General features: G+C 43.3%; 2 protein-coding genes across 2 annotated transcripts in view; one reads left to right on the forward strand and one right to left on the reverse strand.

Annotated features, from left to right (window-relative positions):
• Positions 1 to 19,658, reverse strand: part of ARHGAP19 (Rho GTPase activating protein 19) — a 73,704-nt gene extending 54,046 nt beyond the window's left edge. Inside the window, exon 1 of the mRNA XM_049790405.1 lies at positions 19,606 to 19,658. Coding sequence (XP_049646362.1) covers positions 19,606 to 19,658 — 53 coding nt within the window. The remainder of the gene's footprint in view (positions 1 to 19,605) is intronic.
• A 1,541-nt stretch (positions 19,659 to 21,199) lies between these two features.
• On the forward strand, positions 21,200 to 21,657 carry LOC125994843 (elongin-C-like). Its single transcript, XM_049764372.1, has one exon. It carries the CDS (start codon positions 21,282 to 21,284, stop codon positions 21,618 to 21,620), a length of 339 nt encoding a protein of 112 aa, XP_049620329.1. The 5' UTR covers positions 21,200 to 21,281; the 3' UTR covers positions 21,621 to 21,657.
• The last annotated feature ends 266 nt before the right edge of the window (positions 21,658 to 21,923 follow it).

Below are 21,923 nucleotides of genomic sequence, written 5' to 3' on the forward strand. Positions count from 1 at the left end.
AGACTCCTGGTGGTCCTCCATGAACTGTGAGGTATGAAAAGGGAACCCACAACTCCCACATGAAAGTATGTACTCTAGCCCTTTGAGTATTTCCTCAGCCCTATTCCATTTCTTATAACAGGTACATCCCTTGTTTATATCCATCATCAATTATCTACTAGATTGTTTGAATACATATTACAAAAGTCATCTACTCTATAACTAACTGTTAAATGATCTCTAACACAAGTCAGAAGACAGTTTATCCCATCTATCAGGCAAAGTCGAATTCACTCAATTCACAAAACAAAACATTCCCATAGGGTTGAGGGGATAAGAGAAGCATTAAGATGTTTGCCTTGAAGGCCAGAGAGATAGCAAGGAGGTAAGAAGTTTGCCTCACAAGCAAAAATCAGTGGTTTAAATCCCGGCATCCTATATGGTCCCCCGAGCCTGCCAGGAGCGATTTCTGAGTGTAGAGCCAGGAGAAACCCCTGAGCGCTGCCAGGTGTGATCCAAAAACCAAAAAAAAAAAAAAAAAGCTGTTTGCCTTGAATGTAACTAACCCAACCTGATCCCAGAACTATATGTGGTCCCCTAAGCACACCAGGAATGATCCCCAAAAACAGAGACAGAGCAAGCCTTGAGAACCAATGGGTATAGCCAAAAAGAAAAAAAAGGCAACCCCTAAAAAAAAAAAAAAAAAAAAAAAAAAAAAAAAGTAGCCCTTGTGCACAGCTGGATGGGCCAAAGAATAAAAGAATGCAAAGACTTAGAGATTTTTAATTCAGTAGTTGATCCTTTGGTACTACCTGGAACAAATGAGAAAGTGAAAAAAAATAAAGTCATAATGCTCTGGTAACAATTTCTCAACAGAATTCTTTCTATCTGGCCAACACCAACAAACAAGCTGGCTCCCTCTTCAATCTCTGAAATTGGTGGAAGAATTAAGAAAATCAAGGCCACAAATACAACAAAGATACCTCAAGAGCAGAGCCCACACTAACACTTAAAGATCTGTTTCTTTTCTTAGCTTTTCTCCCCTTCCCTCTCATTGTCACTCACACACACTCCACTTTAACATTTTTTCCCCTTCCTCACTTCTTCTGAGTAGAGAGCATCTGGTTAAACAAGGATCTAAAAGAAAAGAAAAAAAACCTGAGAAGTGAGTGGTGTGAAAAATGTGGAAAAAATAGGGTGGTTGAGGTTTTTAAGTTAACTTCCTATTACCAAGTCCCCTAATACCTTTCCACAGAATAAACTACACCACAACAAAGGCTAGGAATATCAAAGACCTTATTACAAACTTAAGACATTTCCAACATTAAAGAGAACATTTTTCTTAGCAAAACCAACTCCCTACAATATCATGTTTTAAAAGAAACATTTGCTCAAATTCAAATCAATTTCAAATTTAAAAATTAAGTTAAAAAATTAATTTCTTACATAAATGCTGAAAGCTTCTGATGAGGCATTGGTAAACCGAAAAGACAGGGAAAAGGTTTTCTCCTCGTTTTCTGTGACAAAGAAACCCTCCTTTCTCTGCCCTTATTTAGCCTACACAAATTCCAGACATGCTAGAGAATACAAGGGAACATTATGGAGCCTGAAAGGCAGCACTTACAACCCTAAGCAGTCATCTGCGAGTAGGAACAAGAAATAAATTAGAAACTGGACCAGTTAACTCTATTTGCTAACTCACAGATAATATTCAACCATCTCCCATCATCACTGAAGGTTAAATTAAGCAAAATAATCACATAATACAAAGGTTATGGAAAAGTCATTTCATAGTATAGAAGAAACAATCCCTACATCACAAAATTAAATTCCAAACTATAACAATCTAAATATAGAGGCTGGAGAGATATTTCAGCAGATATGATGCATGTCTTGCATATGTATGCAACTAACCCAGGTTGAATCCCAGCACCACTTATGAGCTCGTGTTGTTTTCAGGAGTAATTGCTGATCACAGCCAGGTGTGGCCTCAAATCTAGATGTGATCTAAAAAAAAAAATTTTTTTTTTTGGTTTTTGGGTCACACCCAGCAGTGCTCAGGGATCACTCCTGGCTCTATGCTCAGAAATCTTCCCTGGCAGGCACAAGGGACCATATGGGATGCCGGGATTCGAACCACCATCCTTCTGCATGAAAGGCAAACACCCTATCTCCATGCCATCTCTCCGGCCCCATTAAAAAAAATTTTAAGTCGAACTTCACATAAGTAAAAACAGAAGAATATGTTAATGAGGCAAAGGAAGTGTTTCTAAAGTAAGACCAAAGGGGGCCGGAGAGATAGTATAGCAGAAAGAGCATTTGCCTTGCATGTGGCTGACTTGGGTTCAATCCCAAGCTTCCCATTTGGTACCCCCAAGCCCACCAGTTGTTATTCCTGAATGCAGTCAGGAGTAAGCCATAAGCATGGCTGAGTATGACCCAAGCCTTCGACCCTTGCCCCCAAAGAAGACCAAAAAAAATCACAATCTACAAGGATGAATATCTGAGTATATTGAAATTTAAATTTCATAACAGCAAATGACATTACATGAGAAAACAAATGCTGGGGGGAAAACCCATACCTGGGAGTATCCATGGACTATAGTCAGCTCAATGCTTAAGGAACCATAGTGCTAGGAATCAAACCTTCATTTCTGGCATGCAGAGCATGCACTTGACCCACAGACTATCCTTCCACTTCTACAAAAACAAAAACAAAAAAAAACCTGGAGGGGTAGGGACAGTTTGAGGTCATACCTGGTGGTGCTCTGGGCTTACTCCTGATAATATGATAATCAATGATAATGTATCAGGAATCATATGCCACCTCAAGGATCAAATCAAGGTCAGTTACATGCAGGGCAAGTGCTGTGAACCCTATTCCATCTTTCAGGCCCCCTTAAAAAATTAGGCCACACCAAGTAGGGTTTAGGGCTTATTCTTGTCTCTATGCTCAAACATTATTCCTGGTAAGGCTTGGGAATCATATGTGATGCCAGGAACAGAACCCAGGTCAACTGCATGCCAAACAAAAGCCTTACCAGCTATACTATCTCTCCAGTCCCTAAAAAATGTTTTTAATAGGGGGCCAGAGCGATAGCGGAGTGGTAAGGTATTTGCCTTGCACGCGGCTGACCCAGGACAGACTTGGGTTCGATCCCCAGTATTCCATATGGTCCCCCAAGCCAGGAGCAATTTCTGAGCGAATAGCCAGGAGTAACTACTGAACGTCACCAGAGGTAGCCCAAAAACCAAAAAAAAAAATTTTTTTTTTAATAGTCAATAACTCTGGAAAATGGAACTGAATGAAAGAACAGGACAGAAAAAAATCTTTGCATGGCATGCTCTTTTGTACAGTCCAGATTTTTTGTTACATATGAATATGCCATCATGCATAATAAATTTAAAACTTTAAAAGGGGTCTGGAGTAAGGTGCTTGCCTTTTGGCCCTGGGATTCAATTCCATATCGTGCTCCAAGCCCCATCATGAATCCCTGGGCACAAACCCAGGAATAAGCCCTGAGAACCACAGGGTGTGGCCCAAAAACAAAAAAAAACAAAAAAATAAATAAATAAGTAAATAAATAAGTAAATAAATAAATAAATAAAAACCTCTTTGGAATTGTGTAGTTGCTTTTGTCAGCAGTCCAGGATCTCACACATGCAGGCAATTGTCACCACAGAGCTGCACACCTGGCCCTTAAGAATTTTCTAATGTTCCTAGGTTCCACTGTGATGTTCTCTTTGTTCCAACATTAGTGATTAAGTCTTTCTTTCTTTACATGTCTATATCTTATTGTAGGTTTATTGACTATATTTATCAAGATTCCAACTTTCAGTTTTGTTGAATCCCTCTACTATAATATTTATTATTCAGTTTCTTAATTTCTACTGTTATCTTTATTACTTCCGTTCTTCTATTTATTCTTTCAGTCATCTATAAAATCTTTAGATCATATAAAATATTTAATAATGGGCCTGGGAGATAGTTCAAAGGTCTCAGGTCATCTTTGCACTCAGAAGTCCACAGTTCCATCCCTGGCACTAACTGGTCCCCCAAGCACAGGGTGTGCTCTTCCAACTCAGCCAAAAATATAACCAGACATATAACTCAATGAGCAAAGCACAAGCTTCGCATGTGGGAAGCCCAGGTTGGATCCCCAGCACTGCAGTCCCCTAATTACCAGTGTGATTTCCAAATATCCAGCCAGAGCAGCCTCTAAGCACATCAAATGTGCCCTGTGCACGGGGGTGGGGGTGGGGGTGGGGGGGTGTGCAGAGGGGATACAGAACAACAACAAAAAAGTCAAAACTACATTATCTCAAGTTCTTTGCTTAAGTGGTAAAACTGTAAACAGAAGATCTATTTACTTTAAAATTTGGAGGCGAGGGGCTGGAGTGATAGCACAGCGGTAAGGCTGTTTGCCTTGCACGCAGCCAACACAAGATGGACCCTGCTTCGAATCCCGGCATCCCATCTGGTCCCCAGAGCCTGCCAGGAGCGATTTCTGAGCATAGAGCCAGGAGTAACTCCTGAGTGCTGCTGGGTGTGACCCAAAACAACGAAAAGAAAAAAAAGAAAAGAAAAGAATGTTCACAAAATTTGGTTCTAAAAAGAATACTGATTACAATATTCTCTACACCTATATGTATACTCAACATTCTTCATGACAAAGACCACATTTTCATGCACTTTGAGTTACACCCAGCGGTGCTCAGAGTCTACTCCCAGAGAGGTAGAGATTAAAGGAGGCACTCGTGGTGGGACCAGAGACAGAACATGGGCTTCCCACAAAGTACTCTGCCCTTTGGGTCATCTACAAAGCCACATGATGAAATTTCTTAAGAAACCAGTAGTTTTGATATAAATCTTGTTGCAACTTGATGCAAAACTATAGAAAATGTAAACATAGACTAAAGGTTAATTTCCTCATCATGATTTCCTCATCTGGCAGAGATGACCAGAACCAAGAACTAATAGTAAAGTACACAGGCACACAGAGGTTGCAGATGTTTAAGTGCAATTTGAGGCAACTATTAAAAGAGTAATAGAGGTCTCCCCAGATATCTGAATCACAGCATTCTATGTATTATGATTTGGGAAGTTATTTTAAGTCTAACACTTTCTTTATATCCATTACAGGGAGTCACTCAAGTGGTGGAGGACATGCCTAACACGTGGGAGGCTCAGAGTTTGATTCCTGGCTCTGCAATGTGTCTAAAGATTGGCCAACTGTGGCCCTGTTTGATCCCCAAGCACCATTTTAGTGACCCTATAAAAAACAATGACAATAACATTTCCGGGTCCCCAAAATAAGCTGCAAACCAAACCAACACAGATCCATCTAGTTTCGGATAGAACATCTATTCCCACTATCCAGAAACCCCGCTCTATAACTTCCCTACACTTTCAGGGGAAAATCGTAAAACATACCTACACTTTGAAAAGGACAATTTTTATAACCCATTTATAGTCTGCAGTTACTACTTTAACCACTAGATGGGATGCTACCTGTATGGTGACACCTTCATAGGACTGAAAACAATCCACAGCTAAAACAGAATTAAAAAACAGTTAAGTGTTTTTAAGGCATGTTAAACCCACAAATTTGCAAAACTCAAAGTAATAGATGGGGTGAGCAGAATCTGTATCCTGTAGATGTATCTTTTGGCTGATAACTACCAAAGCTGCATACCCACAAAACCAAATGTTTCCTCCCTTGTGAATTGCTTAACCTGATTTTTCTCCAAGAACCACAACCTTGGCACTTATATCAAAATATGAGCTATATTTAAAGTTTCTAAATCGAACTCATTACCCTGGAAAGAAGTGTGCATTCTCTCACTGCTCGCTCACCTCTGAATGTGTCACCTCGGTGTGGAGCAGTTACACAAACACATCCAAGTATTAAGTATTTACTCTTCCCTTTTGCGACAAATTAATTGCAAACTAATATCAGAAAAGTTGGCAAAAAAGTAACTGAATCAAACAGAACCCAAGTGCTCCAATGGGCAAGATTTATTTTCTTTCTCTCTTTATTTTCCCCTTTAGTGTTTGATTTTCCTGTGATTTCTGGATCATCCCAACCACACTCATGCTACTCCCAAAACAGTGCTGAAGATCAAACCCACGCCTCCCACATGCAAACCTTTTAGTAACCACCCAGGACCCTAATCAAGTTTGGTTTGGCTTTTAGTGTAACAGAAATAGTTCAAAGTTGAGAAATAGGGGCCAGAGCGATAGCACAGAGGTAAGGTGTTTGCCTTGTACGCAGCCAACACAGTACAGACCCTGGTTTGAATCCCGACAGCCCAGATGGTCTCCCAAGCCTGCCAGGAGTGACTTCTGAGTGTAGTGCCAGGAGTAACCCCTGAATGTGGCCAGGTGTGACCAAAAAAAAAAAAGTTGAGAAATAGTACAAAATTTCAGAAAACAATATCCAATTTCTTAGACAAAAAAACTTTGAAACATTTACCTCCTAAGGTTTACCCGTTAGAACACATGTCCAAGTTTTGCTTTGTTTTGTTCTGGTTTGCTTTCCTTTGGCTTTGGAAATGAAGTCTAGTAGGGCCCCAGGATCACTCCCAAAAAGTGTTAGGGAACACCTGTGCTCCCCACATGCACACCAGCCCTTTGAGCCATCTTCTAGTCCATAGAATGGCTGTCAAACTTTCTGTCGCATGAAACACTTCTAGCTTAGACTCCAACAGTATGTAAGCTTATGTTTATGTTTATGTATACATACAGCCCATATTTTATCTCACTTTGAAGTAATACAAACAACTAGCTAGAATCACTTAATCTAATTACAACTGAAAAATCTTCATTGATAACCTCTTAATATTTTGGAAATTAAGATTTGGGTCAGAGAGAGAGTAAAGAGGTAAGGCACTTGCTTGGCATGAAAGTATCAGCTCTGGGACCAGAGTGATAGCGCAACGGTAGGGTGTTTGCTTTGCAAGCCACTGACCCAGGACAGACCTCGGTTCAATCCCCCAGCATCCCACATGGTCCCCAAAGCCAGGAGTGATTTCTGAGTGCATAGCCAGGAGTAACCCGAGCATCACAGGGTATGGCCCAAAAATCCAAAATAGAAAAAGACAGTACTAGCTCTATTTCAACTCCCGGCACCTCATGTGGTCCGAACCCTGCCAGGTGTGATCCCTGAGCACAGAGCTAGGAATAAACCCTGAGCACTTCCAGGTGTGTCCCCAAAACATACAGGCAAAAAAGAAGTGGTATCCAGATAGAATGCTTGCCTTGCATAAGCCAGCCCAGGTTTAATCTCCAGCTTCCCATACTGTCCCTCAAGCCTGCCAGGATTAATTCCTGAGTGCATAGCCAGGAGTAACCCCTGTACATATCTGGGTGTGGCCCAAAAATAAAGTAAAACTTAGATTTAGCCTATAGACAATGGTCCTCAGATAAGATGGCTAACTATATTTTCCTTAAAATATAAATGCAAATATGTTGAAATAAATTTACTTGTCTATTTTATTCTTTTTTTTTGGAGGGGGCACACTAGTTTGACGCTCAGGGGTTACTCCTGACTATGCACTCAGAAATTGCCCCTGGCTTGGGAGGACCATATGGAAAGCCGGGGGATCGAACCGCGGTCTGTCCTAAGCTAGTGCTTGCAAGGCAGACACCTTACCTCTGGCACCACCTCTCCGGCCCCTATTTTATTCTTTTAGATATAACAATAATGTGAATTTTCTTGACACCTCTTCTAATTTTTCTTTCCCAGGCTGATGTACAATGGAAAGAAAATTCATTTATTATTAGAAATGTAATATCAGGGGCTACATAGCACAGTGGGTAGGATCTTTGCCTTATATGTGACCAACCTGTATTTGATCCCCAACATCCCACATGGACCATCAAGCCTACCATGAGTAATTTCTAAGCACTGAGCACCATCACCAACGTGACCCAAAAAGAAAAGAGAAAAGTAACATCCGGGGCCAAAGAGATAGCATGGAAGTAAGGCATTTGCCTCGCATGCAGAAGGCCGGTGGTTTGAATCCCCAGCATCCCATATGATCCCGAGCCTGCCAGGAGCGATTTCTAGGCATAGAGCCAGGAGTAATCCCTGAGCACTGCCAGGTGTGACCCAAAAACCAAAAAAAAAAAAAAAAAGAAAGAAAAGTAACATCAGAATTTCCTATTAGAGGCCAGAATACAGTGGTAGGGCACTTGCCTTGCACACAATGAACCCATATTCAATCCTTCGCACCCCATATGGTTCCCCCAAACCAACCAGAAATAAAGCAAGTGCAGAGCCAGAGCCAAGCCCTGAGTAGTACCAGATGTGGCCTCCAAAAATCTTTTTTTTTTCTTTATCTCCAGAGAGATAGCATAGAGATTAAAGTTCTTGTCTTGCATGCAGCCAACCCCGGTTCAATTCCTGGCACCACATTGCCAGGAGTAACCCCTGAGCACAGAGCTGGGAGAGGCCCTATGCACTGTCCTCTGTTTTCCAAACCCTTCTCACCCTCTAAAAGTTCCTATTCAGAGAAAGTTCTAAGTATGCTTTGCTGCTAATAATGTCTTTCTTATTTTTACCTAAAAGCTATTTACCCCTTAAAAAGTAGTCAGGGAGGGCCTGACATAGCATAAAGAGAGATAACATGAAGGTAGGGCGTTTGCCTTGCATGCAGAAGGATGGTGGTTTGAATCCCAGCATCCCTTATGGTCCCCACGAGCCTGCCAGGAGCGATTTCTTTTTTTTTTTTTTTTTCCCTTGGCTATGCGCTCAGAAGTCACTCCTGGCTTAGGGGACCATATGGGACGCCGGGGGATCAAACCGCGATCCGTCCTAGGCTAGCGCTCACAAGGCAGACACCTTACCTCTAGCGCCACCACGCCAGCCCCATCAGGAGCGATTTCTGAGCGTAGAGCCAGGAGTAACCCCTGAGCATTGCTGGGTGTGACCCAAAAACCAAAAAAAAAAAAGTAGTTAGGGATTGAAGAGATGGTTAAAAGGGCTAAACCATACAGGCTCTACAAGTTAGGGGTCAAGTTTCAAGACCCAGTACCGAATGGTCCCCTAAGTATCACTAGAAGTGAACCCCAAGTACCAAATACCAAGCCCAGAATAGTCCCTGATTATGGCCAGGTGTGGCCCCCGAAAAAGTGAAAAGAGTGGTCAGGCCCTGGTTGTATCTCAGTGGTAGAATACATACTCTGCATAACAAGGTCCTAAACCCATGCACTACTCACCTCTCCCCATCCACACTCCACTCTACCCACAGAAAATGAATCTAATTTTTAGGGGACTTTTTGTTCTTTTTAATTTTTATTATAACATTGTACTTTACCAAGTTGCTCATAATACCAAATTGCTTCAGGCATTAAATGTTGAAATACTAATCCCACCACCAGTGTGACCTTCCTTTCACCAGTGTCCTCAATCTTCCACCCACCATCCCAACCTGCACTCTTTAAGGCACAAACAAATTTACTTCATATTGCTTGTTACAACACAAAGACAAATGGAAATATCAAAACTTAGATCAACAAAACTTAGGTCAATTTGAAATGACTGTTATCTCTCTCCTTGGTGTTATTAAAGTCAGTGTCTAAGGATTTGCTGGGCTGTGGCTGATACTAGTTGAACCTTATGTGTTCAGGATCCCTGAGCTTGGTAGATTTCTATGTAACTTCCCCTTCAGATTTCCTGGGATAATACTGGGCTGGAACTAACTAATATTAGATGTTGAAATGTCCAGGATTTATAGATCGAAGACAAATGTAGTGCCTTGGAAGGCTGAAAAGGTTGAGTTGAGGCCGTTTCTGTTGGAGGGTGTAGGGGGTGGCATTGAGCTGTGTGGTTCATGCAGGAAGGGAAATCAGTCCTCTCCCCCATTTCTGAGAACTCCACAGAGGTAACATCTAGGACCAGACTACCTGAGAAGTTTTGGCTGCTTTTCCTTTCTTTTGGAGATTGGTGAAAGAGCTTGACGGATCATTTTCCTGCTGGAAAGATGATGATGGTGGGCAAGGTTGCTGGGTTTTCCAGTGGTGGGGTGAATGCAAGGGGGTTTGGCCCAATCCCATTTCACAAGGAAAGACCCGGAGTTTTCAGACCCATTCATTCTCACCTGATGGGCCCGGAGCGATTGCACAGCGGTAGGTCATTTGCCTTGCATGCGGCTAACCCAGGATGGACCTGGGCTCGAGCCCCGACGTCCCATAAGGTCCCCCAAGCCAGGAGCGATTTCTGAGTGCAAAGCCAAGATCAACCCCTCAGCATCACCGGGTGTGCCCCCCACCAAAAAAAAAAAATCAACCTCACCTGAGAGGATTTAGCTGCTCATATGATTTGATTTGAAGCCTGCCATTTCTGTCAGAGGGTATAGGGCACTCAGCAGCTTAGCTGCTGTGGTTCATGCAGAAAGGGGAATCTGTCCCCTCCTTTCTGAGAATGCAACAGAGGTATCAGCCAAGACCAGACTACCTGAAAAGTACTGGCACCGATATTTTCTTTTTATCAGGGAGTTCCTTATGTACACTTTTTTCTCCCACTTTGTGACTTTGTTTTGTTTTTTTGGGCCACACCTGGAGGCCCTCAGAAGTTGTTACTCTTGGCTCTGCATTCAGGAATCACTTTTGGCAGGCTTGAGGACTATATGGGATGCTAGGGATCAAACCTGGGTGGGCTGCACACAAGGCAAATAAATGCCCTAGCCGCAGTGCTATTGCTCTGCACCCTGTAGTTGACTTTTATTTAACAGAAATAATATATACTATTATTATGAATATTAACCCATGTTTTATGCAAAATGGAACTGAAGTTCATTTCTCTCATTCAACAGTGATTAAAGTCTCCTACTAAACATTAAGCTCCATTAAATTACTGCAAGCATGCATGACAGATCAGTTAGCATAAAATCTGGTCTTGTAGCAGGAGTCAAATCAATACTTATAAATACAGTTTACATGATGTACATTTAAGTGATGTAGTTTCAGCAATGAGAGACCTTGTGAACTCTGACCTGTTTTCAATTATAAGTGGATTTGAGAAAAAAACTTATAAAGATAAGAAATATATTTAGGGGCCAGGCGGTGGCGCTAAAGGTAAGGTGCCTGCCTTGCCTGCGCTAGCCTCGGACGGACCACGGTTCGATCCCCCGGCGTCCCATATGGTCCCCCAAGCCAGGAGCGACTTCTGAGCGCATAGCCAGGAGTAACCCCTGAGCGTCACCGGGTGTGGCCCAAAAACAAAAAAAAAAAAAAAAAAGAAATATATTTATATTTTTACTATATAAGAAATATATAATAAATTATATATGCAAATATGATTAACATATAATAGATTATATATGCAAAGAGCGGTGGCACAGCAGTAGGGCGTTTTCCTTGCTACGTGCTAACCTAGGACGGACCTCAGTTTGATTCCTCTGGCATCCCATATGGTCCTCCAAGCTGGGAGCGATTTCTGAGTGCATAGCCAAGAGTAACCCCTGAGCATCACCAGGTGTGGCCCCAAAACAAAACAAAACAAAAAAAGAAATGTGGTAAAAATCCCACCTGGTGATGCTCAGGGTTACTCCTGGCTATGCACTCAGAAATCGCTCCTGGCTTGGGGGACCACATGGGATGCCAGGATTCAAACCACCATCCTTCTGCATGCAAGGCAAACACCTTACCTCCATGCTATCTCTCCAGCCCCATGGTAAAAATTATTATTTCAAAATCCTGTCCTGGGCCCGGAGAGATAGCACAGTGGTGTTTGCTTTGCAAGCAGCCGATCCAGGACCTAAGATGGTTGGTTCGAATCCCGGTGTCCCATATGGTCCCCCATGCCTGTCAGGGGCTATTTCTGAGCAGACAGCCAGGAGTAACCCCTGAGCACTGCCGGGTGTGACCCAAAAACCAAAAAAAAAAAAAAAAAAATCCTGTTCTATAGAATATACAGAGCAGGCTGGAGTAATGACAGTACAGAAAGCAGGACATGGGGCTGGAGAGATAGCATGGAGGTAAGGCATTTGCCTTTCATGCAGGAGGTCATCGGTTCGAATCCCGGCGTCCCATATGGTCCCCCCCCCCATGCCTGCCAGGAGCAATTTCTGAGCCGGGAGCCAGGAATAACCCCTGAGCACTGCCAGGTGTGACCCAAAAGCCACATTAAAAAAAAAAAAAAAAAAAAGCAGGACATGTGACCTGCACATAATCAAGGTAGGTTCAATCCACATACCATCCCCTGAGCCCCACTAGAGATGATCCCTGATTACAGAGCCAGGAGTAAGCCTTGAAAACAATTTGGTATGGTCCTTCTACCCCAAAAAAAAAGGATATACTAAGCAATGGTGATTATTTAAGATTCTGAGAAATGTCTGGCATTATTAAAATGCTACAAATAAAAACATTTCAAAGGGCCGAAGAGATAGCACAGCGTAGGGCACAGCATAGGTAGGGCATTTGCCTTGCACGCAGCCAATCCAGGACAGCTGGTGGTTCAAATCCTGACATCCCAGATGATCCCCTGTGCCAGCCAGGAGCGATTTCTGAACATAGAGCCAGTAGTAACCCCTGACCACCACTGGGTGTGACCCCCCCAAAAAATAAATCACTTTAAAGTGATCTACAAAATGTAGAAGGCTGAGGATTGGAGGGACAGAAGGGTGGGCATCGCTCTCAGCAGTGTGCAGTGCTGAGGCGCCAACCCTGGCCTGTGAATGCAAAGCACACAAGAGCCTGTTAAGTTGAGTTTTGCCTTTAGCTTGGTACAATTCTGAATGCTTGGAAGAAGCCTCCCAAATGTAGTCAGTACTATTTCCTAAGGTTTCTAAATCTGTGTAGGCATAAATGTTATACAGTCTTCTCGATGATGTACTTAGATAAGGTCTCCAGTGATTTACTCCATGTGTCTTGATTATTAGTTTTTATCACTCACTGAGTCTTGATTAGTTTTGTTTTGTCATTTTAATTTCAAAATTTTCAAAGCAAAATAGCTAACTTTTTTGGTCATGATCAATTCCTGAGAACCCTAACCCTTATGGACAAATTTAACCCTTTCATCATAAATCTGTAGAGAATAGTTGTCAGTCATCGTTAATAGGGCAGGACAGTGTTCTGAAGGGCAATCCTATATGCTGGCTTCCATCTCTAAGGGTGATTTCTGTACAGCATGGATATGAAGTCAGGAAAAATAAAGGGGAAAAAAAGGAAAATGTCACTGCTGTGATGAACCTATGACGCACCTGAGTCCTGCCCTTCGGGTTCTGAGGGCGTTTCTGCACTGCATCTGTGCCAAAACTCCCACTGTACAAAAGTGATGAACAAGTCAGCACAAAGGTGAGAGTGCATGTACAACGAAATAGTAGTTTTCTGGAAGTCAGCCACAACGGAGACTCCTAAACAACTGAGTAACATAATTAACAAGACCAGCCTTGTTTAATGTGATGATATGATTCTCTTTAAGACTCACAGAGCATGGACTTGCTTGTAATGAACAGAAATAGCAGCAATGAATAAAACTGTAGCAACATTGCCCCCAAAAGAACATTTCTCTGGAGCTACTGTACCAGTGTCACTGAAATAAGGCAAAGCAGGTCTATGACAATAATACATGAAAATGTGAAAGCAACTGTCATCCAAATCCCAAGGGCTGAAGGAAAGAAACTGAGGCCTTGCTGAAACCACATCTCAAACAGGCTGTTACTTGCTTATTTGGTGGGAAGTTGGGGTGGGGGGGATGGAGGGGAAGTATCTTTTCTGGTTTAAGGCCATACCCAATGGTGCTCAGGGTTACTCTGGGCAATGGCTGGAAGAAAGTAAGGAGTCACTCCTAGTGGTGCCTGAGGATCCATGCATGTGTGAACTATAGAACCTGGACCTTCTGAACACAAAGCATACCCCTTAAGCTCTCTCCCTAGCCCTTCTAGTTTGCTTTTTTAATCTGACTCACAAAGAGCAGTGACTAAATGTTCACCACTCCCAACTCTTTAGCATACCTTGCCTGGGAGACCCTGCCAGTCCCAGCTACTGGGCCAGAACCCATGCGACCTTTTGCTAGACTTAAATGCCAAGAACCCTAGGTAAATGGGGGCCAAAGAGATGTACAGCAAGTAGAGCACTTACTTGCCTTGCATGGGGCCATTCCAAGTTTAATCCCTAGTACCCCACATGGTCCCTGAATCCTGCCAGGAATGATTACTGAGCAGAGTCAGGAGTAAGCCATGAGCACAGCTGAGTGTGAGGGGAAAAAAAATAAAATCAGGTAATTTTAAAAGTACTTGCATGATCATATCGACTCTAAAATATTACTCAAAATCTACTTTTCTTCCACAGTCCAAAGAGAAACTGTCCAAGAGACAGTGGACACTTCTGCTGTGGGCCCTGGTACTAGAGAAACAATTTTCTGGAAAGTGTGAATCAAGGTTGCTAACTACCACACTGATTATCAAAAGCTTAGGAAAAGGCGAAAATTTAAAGTCTGGAGGACAGGAATATGGCTCAAGTATACAGCATTTGCTTTGCATGAGCCTGGGGTTCCAAACCTGTAACTCCAGCAAGCAAGGCATGTGCTCCACCCATTGAGCCATTTTTCCTGTCTATTAATTATGTGTTTGTTTGTTTATTTTACAGAACCAGATATAACTCAGGTCTTAAATATGCAAGGTATGCACTTTACCAATGAGCACATCCCTGGTCCTTCTATTAATTTTTTTTTTTTTTTTTTGGTTTTTGGGCCACACCCAGCGGTGCTCAGGGGTTACTCCTGGCTGTCTGCTCAGAAATAGCTCCTGGCAGGCACGGGGGACCATATGGGACACCGGAATTCGAACCAACCACCTTTGGTCCTGGATCGGCTGCTTGCAAGGCAAACACTGCTGTGCTATCTTTCCGGGCCCCCTTTCTATTAAATTTTAAAGGTTAAGATTTCAACATAGGGACTAGAGAAATAACACAAGAGTTAAAGGGCTTTGTCTTGCACACTGAAAACCCTGGTTGAATATCTAGCATCACATATAGTCACCTAAGCACCAAGAGTGACCCCTGAGGAAAATCAAAATTAGCTCCAGAGCATCACCAACAATGATGTGGCCTAAAGAAATAAACAAACGAAAAAAAAATTTTTTTTTTTAACAAAGACATTTGGGGGGGGGGGGCAGCATACCAGCAGTGCTCAAGAGTTACTCCTGGCTCTGTGCTCAGAAAATACTCCTGGCATGCTTGTGGGGGGGGGGGGGGGGACACGGGGGAGGAACCATATGGGCTGCTGGGAATCAAACCCAGGTCCATCCTGGGTCAGCCATACCACTGTGCTATCTCTCCGGCCCCAACAAAGACACTTTTTTTTTTAAAGGTGTTTTATTTAGAAATTGTAAGAAAGGGGAAGGAGAGAGAAAGTAATGTAATCAGGCTTCTGAGTCTGAAAAGAATGTCTCAAGAGGGAAGATGCAGGAGACATGCTTGGGTACCACGGACCCAGGGAACTTTTTGTTTTTTTTAAGAGCCACACCTTACCTTACGGTGCTCAGGGGTTACTCCTGGCTCTGTGCTCAGAAACCTCTTCTGGCAGGCTCAGGAAACCATATGAGATACTGGAAATCTAACCTGGGTCAGTCGAGTACAAGGCAAATACCCTATCACTGTGCTATTGTTCCAGCCCAATTTTCCTAAATTTCTAATTATTTCATTCTCTCAATCACAAATCGAAGGCACCTAACTGTCCAGTAACTTTCAGCTTGATAAATCACCTGTCTGTTATTTGGTAACTGATAATGTTATGCATTATGCTTTCCATCTAGCTATCTTCAAATCATGCTTACAATTATCATTTGCTACTAACATATATCCCATTATAAACACATACCGCCAGGGCCAGAGAAATAGCATGGAGGTAAGGTATTTGCCTTTCACACAGAAGGTCATTGGTTCAAATCCTGGCATCCCATATGGTCCCCGTTTCTGCCAGGAGCGATTTCTGACCGTGGAGCCAGGAGTAACTCCTGAGCACTGCCGGGTGTGACCCAAAAACCAAATAAATAAATAAATAAATAAATACATGCCATCAGTGATAAAACAGCAAAGAGCACTACAACTGAATTTCATTCCCAGGCCTATAAAAGGTAGAGATGATCTTTTTTTTGGTTTTCAGTCATACTGGGAATAGAGGGCTATCATGCAGTTTGGGGATAGCCCCTGAGAACCACAAGGAGAGTGTGCTCTCTCACCCTCTGAGCCATCTCCCAGACACAAATTTTAAAAGTTGTCATGAAGGCTGGAGTGATAGCACAGTGGCAGCAGACAGGACATTTGCCTTGCATGTGGCTGACCCAGATTCAATCCCCAATATCCCATATGCACCTCCCACCAACCAGGTTTGCCAGGAGTGATTTCTGAGTGCAGAGCCAGGAGAATCCCTGAGCACTGCCAGGTGTGGCCCAAAAAACAAAACTAAACAAAAAGTTGCAATTAACTCATAATATTAAAATCACTGTTTACAAAGTAGGTCATTAAACATATAAGCATCTAACAATTTTTTTCTTTTTAATCCCAGTGAGTTACTATATCCTATATATTACTATATAAAAAAAAAAAAAGCCTGAGGGACTGGATAGGTATAGGCACATGGCCAACTCAGGTTGAATCCCCAGTGTCCCATATGGTCCCCCAAGCCAGGAGCGATTTCTGAGCACATAGCCAGGAGTAATCCCTGAGCAGCAACGGATGTGCCCCCCACAGAAAAAAAGAAAAACACAGAAAAGATAAACTAGGGGCCAGAGCGACAGCACAGTGGGTAGTGCATTTGCCTTGCATACAGCTGACCTAGATTCAGCAACCCTTTTGGTTCCCCCAGCCCTGCCAAGAGTGATCCCTGAACACACAGAAATGAAAAAAATAAAAATAAAAAATTGTTGGGGACCGGAGAGATAGCATGGAAGTAAGGCATTTGCCTTACATGAAGAAGGACGGTAGTTTGAATCCCAGCAGCCCATATGGTCCCCCGAGCCTGCCAGGAGCTATTTCTGAGCATGGAGCCAGGCGTAACCCCTGAGTGCTGCAGGTGTGATCCAAAAACCAAAAAAAAAAAAAAAAATTGTTGGCTTTCTTTGCAGGGAACTTCACACTGGGCTGTGGTCAGGGCTGATCCCTGCCTCTGTGATCAGGAATCATCCTGGAGGGGTTCAGAGAACCATATGGAATGTGCAGGATTGAACCTGGGCAACCCATGTACAAGGCAAGCAAGTCTATCTGCAGTATACTCTTCCCCAGCCCTCCCATATCCCTTTTACATAAATAATAACCACTAATCATATAACTGCCAACTCAAACTTAAATTTACAACATTCTTTAAATGAACTGAAACTACTTCTACTACTTAATAGTATTCTGTCTTCACAATTCAAGTCTTTAGCCTGGGAAAAGAAATGATCTAATCAGATTTATGAATCCCCCTCTAGAGTTTCCAAACAAAAACAGTCAATCATTTATAGGCTGTGCCAAGTGTGAAAAACTCTTCCCAATAAATATCAAACAATACATCCAACCACATGCACCTCAGCTGAAAAGAGTCTGAGGTCTACTAATAATCTCAGCTTCCCAAGACATGATATCTATTATTCAGTAGAAGCTACAGCAAAAAAGACACCAAAGCATTTTACTGATTTACTCCAAAGCAGTGTAAATAAGCTCTCTCCGTCAAATTCTAACATGCATATGTAGAGACATAAATATGTAAACGGGACAACTAAGGTCTCAGGGATGGAACAATAACATCTAAAAATCATTTATTGGAAATGCTAAATTTCTGTGTACATGCTTAGGAAAGAACCCCCAGAAAAAAATAAAGTGGTAACTAAATAAAATGCAAATCCCTCTGTTCTGCTGGTCTTTAGTTCCACGAGGAAAAGAAAAATCTATCACGTATTGAATGGTTATTAACTGTTGGGCTCAATAAAAAGGCTGTAAAAAAAAAAAAACTGTCTCACTTAATCCTGACATTATCTGGAATAAACTCCTGAGGAGGGGCCCGGAGAGATAGCACAGCGGCGTTTGCCTTGCAAGCAGCCAATCCAGGACCAAAGGTGGTTGGTTCGAATCCCGGTGTCCCATATGGTCCCCCGTGTCTGCCAGGAGCTATTTCTGAGCAGACAGCCAGGAGTAACCCCTGAGCACCGCCGGGTGTGGCCCAAAAACCAAAAACCAAAAAAAAAAAAAAAAACCTCCTGAGGAGTTGGGGGTTTGGCAGGCAAATTACAGCAGGCATTGCATGTGTGATACCCTGGGTGCAGTCCCATGCACAGGAAAAAAAAAATACTGCATAAAGAATCGGAGATAATATAGCTGTTGGTCACATGCAGCTCACCAGGGATCAATCGCTGGCATCTCACAGGATCCTCCCAGACCAACCCGGAGTAATCCCTCTGTGCAGATCCAAGAGTAATTCCTGAACACCACCGAGTGTGCCCTCCCATCCTCATAAAAAAAAAAAAAAATTTCTGCATAAGCCCCACAGATATTACAGCAAGTAAAGCACTTGTCTTGCTTGCAGCCAACCTATGATCCACAGCACCGCATAAGGTCCAAGAGCATCATCAGGAGTGATCCCTGAGCACAAACAAGAGTAAGCACAACCCCAAAGCAAATATGCATATAAATAGATATACATGTGTGTATTGAATATGCATATATACATTTATGTCATGATTCCGCATATAGGATATCTAAAAGTATTAAAGTAAATAAAACATTAAAATAATCAAATTCATAGAATGGTTTTTGCCCGGGGCTGGGGAAAAGAGAGAGCTACTAATTAACTAAAGTTAAATAAGAAGAAAGAGAAGCTCTAGAGAGCTGGAGGGCATGGTACCTACAAAAGCTATTTTGCACTCAAAAATGTCCTAAAACACGAGAACCCGTCTCAAGTTAAAAGTTCCGAGATCTGGTTTGAAATTGGCCCGAGGACTCAGCCCCATTCATTTATGACAGCTCCCAACACCGGCTCAGACACAGCGGGGAGGGCGTGTGAGCTCCAGCATCCCATAGGGTGCCCCAGCACTGCCAGGAGCAATTCCTTAATACAGAGCCACGAGTAACCCCTGAGCAGCACCGGGTGTCCCCCAACCCCAGTCCCCCCAAAAAAGAAAGCAAAGTGTCAGCAAGCAGCTGAAAGACTATGCCAGGGGGGTTGGCCTAACAGCTTCTTGACTAGAATTCCGTCCCGCTCGTGATGAGTCTCAGCAGAAGAGATATCTCTCAGCCGGAGAGATAGCACAGAGGTGGGGCGATTGCCTTGCATGCAGAAGGACGGTGGTTCGAATCCCGGCATCCCATATGCTCCCCCGAGCCTGGCAGGAGCGACTTCTGAGCGCAGAGCCAGGAGAAAGCCCTAATTGACCCCTCAAAAAATCAAAAATGAATGAACGAACGAACGAACGAATGAATGAATGAATGAATGAATCCGGGCCCTTTGCAGCCCAAGCTGGGCTGGAAACTCCTCAGCAGCTTCAGGAGCGATGTGCACAAAACGCCGAGGGAGGACCAGGGAAAAAAAAAATGCCCAGCCCCGCTACGGGTCACCGTGACCCAAAGGGAAAGAACGCATCATCCTGGGGACGCCCAGCCCACGGCCTCGTTGCCTAGGAGCGAGCCGGACCCAGAACTGGGCTCACCTCCGAGCGGATCCGGCTGGCGCCTCCCCTTCGCTCCGAGCCTCCGCCGCCATGTTAGTGGTGAAAACGCCTCGCACGCCACGCCCCCGCCCGCCACAGGCCCCGCCCCTATCCCCAGATTGGCTCAGGCGGTCCCGCCTCTGGCCTGCGATTGGTTATAGGAAGCCCCGCGCAAGTTCCCGGATGTGATTGGTCCGTTCAAAAACGTCGCAGACATTGGTCGCTTCAGCCAGCCCTCTCTCGCGGTGAAGGAAGGGGGCAGGAGGCCCAGCCCCCGGCGTGGTCGTTTCTCTTTTGTGGGGGGACTCAAGTTAGAAGTCTTTATTTATTTGGGGGGGGGTCACACCGGCAGAGCTCTGGGGTTCCTCCTGGCTCCACACAGGCTCTGAGGACCATATGGGATGCCGGGATTCGAACCAATGACCTTCTGCATGAAAGGCAAAAACGCCTTACCTCCATGCTATGTCTCCGGGCCCTAGAAGTCTTTATTTTTGTTTTTGTTTTTTTTAATAATTTATTTAAAGAGAATGCATTACATAGTTGACATAACTGATAACAATACATTTCTTTTAAGAAGACCAAAAGCAACATGATTTAAAAAAATAGAACATTGAAAGAAAAACTAAAGAGATGGAAGAGATGGCCCGGAGAGAGGCGTGCAAGCAACCAACCCAGGACCAAAGGTGGTTGGTTCGAATCCTGGTGTCCCATCTGGTCCCCGTGTCTGCCAGGAGCCAGGAAGAACCCCTGAGCACCGCTGGGTGTGGCCCAAAAACCTAAAGAGAGAGAGAGAGAGAGAGAGAGAGAGAGAGAGAGAGAGAGAGAGAGAGAGAGAGAGAGAGAGAGAGAGAGAGAGAGAGAGAGAGAGAGAGAGAGAGAGAGAGAGATGGAAGAGAAAGGAAAGAATATTTTTTAAAATTATTGACTCACAATGAATTTATTGAAGCACCAGCAGAAAGTTTAGTAAGCTCTCTTTAAAAAAAAAAAAAAAGGATAAGATAAGAAAAAAAGAATGAAAAAAAAAAAGAAATGAAAAGGAGGGGCCCGGAGAGATAGCACAGCGGTGTTTGCCTTGCAAGCAGCTGATCCAGGACCTAAGGTGGTTGGTTCGAATCCCGGTGTCCCATATGGTCCCCCGTGCCTGCCAGAAGCCATGTCTGAGCAGACAGCCAGGAGTAACCCCTGAGCAACGCCGGGTGTGGCCCAAACCCCCCCCAAAAAAATGAAAAGAAAAAAAAAAAGGATGAGTTAAAAAAAATACAATAATAACGGTGTGAGAGTGGCAATTGTTGTTTCCATAGGCCCAGCAAAATATGGGTAAAATGGAAAAAAAAAAAAAAAAAAAAGCCTTGGCCACACTGGGTCACCCTCAGGGGTGACTCCTAGCTATGTGCTCAGAAATCGCTCCTGGCTTGGGGGACCATATGGGATGACGGGGAAGCGGGGGTGGGGGTGGGGCCGGAGAATCAAATTTTATTTTTGTTTATAACTGAAACCCAACTACAAACACTCTTGTAATCATGGTGCTTCAATAAAAATTTATATTAAGGTGGGGGTGCAGCCCTGGAGCTGGGGCTGGGGCTGCTGCGCACCGGGGTGCTGGTTTCGTGGCTGCGGAGCTCCAGAGCTACTACTGAATTTCCTCTGGAAGTGAAGTAGAATTTTATAAGAACATAATGGATGGAGAAGAGAAAACCTATGGTGGCTGTGAAGGCCCTGATGCTATGTACGTCAAATTAATATCCTCTGATGGCCACGAGTTTATTGTAAAAAGAGAACATGCATTAACATCGGGAACAATAAAAGCCATGTTGAGTGGCCCGGGTCAATTTGCTGAAAATGAAACCAATGAAGTCAATTTTAGAGAGATTCCTTCACATGTTCTATCCAAAGTATGCATGTATTTTACCTACGAGGTCTGCTACACTAACAGCTCAACCGAGATTCCTGAATTCCCAATTGCACCTGAAATTGCACTGGAACTGCTGATGGCTGCGAATTTTCTAGATTGTTAAATAAAATAAATTATAATAAAAAATTTATATTAAAAAATAAAACAAGAAAAGTCAAAGACAAATATTTTTTTTTTGTTTTAACAACTCTGATTGTCAAACAGTGGGGTGTCCAGATCGGGAAAATGAAGAGGTAGCTAGATGAGAGTATTGAGCACCTTCATGGTGTGGGGTATCAATCATGTTGCCCAAACTTTATTTTTAATAAATTTTATTTTGACCTAAGTGGATTACAAATCTTTCACAGTAATATTTTAGATACATAGTGACATTGAATCAGAAGCATTCCCACCACCAATGTTGTCC

The sequence above is a fragment of the Suncus etruscus genome, chromosome 17, assembly GCF_024139225.1.
Source record: "Suncus etruscus isolate mSunEtr1 chromosome 17, mSunEtr1.pri.cur, whole genome shotgun sequence".
In the NCBI taxonomy this organism is placed as follows: Eukaryota; Metazoa; Chordata; class Mammalia; order Eulipotyphla; family Soricidae; genus Suncus; species Suncus etruscus.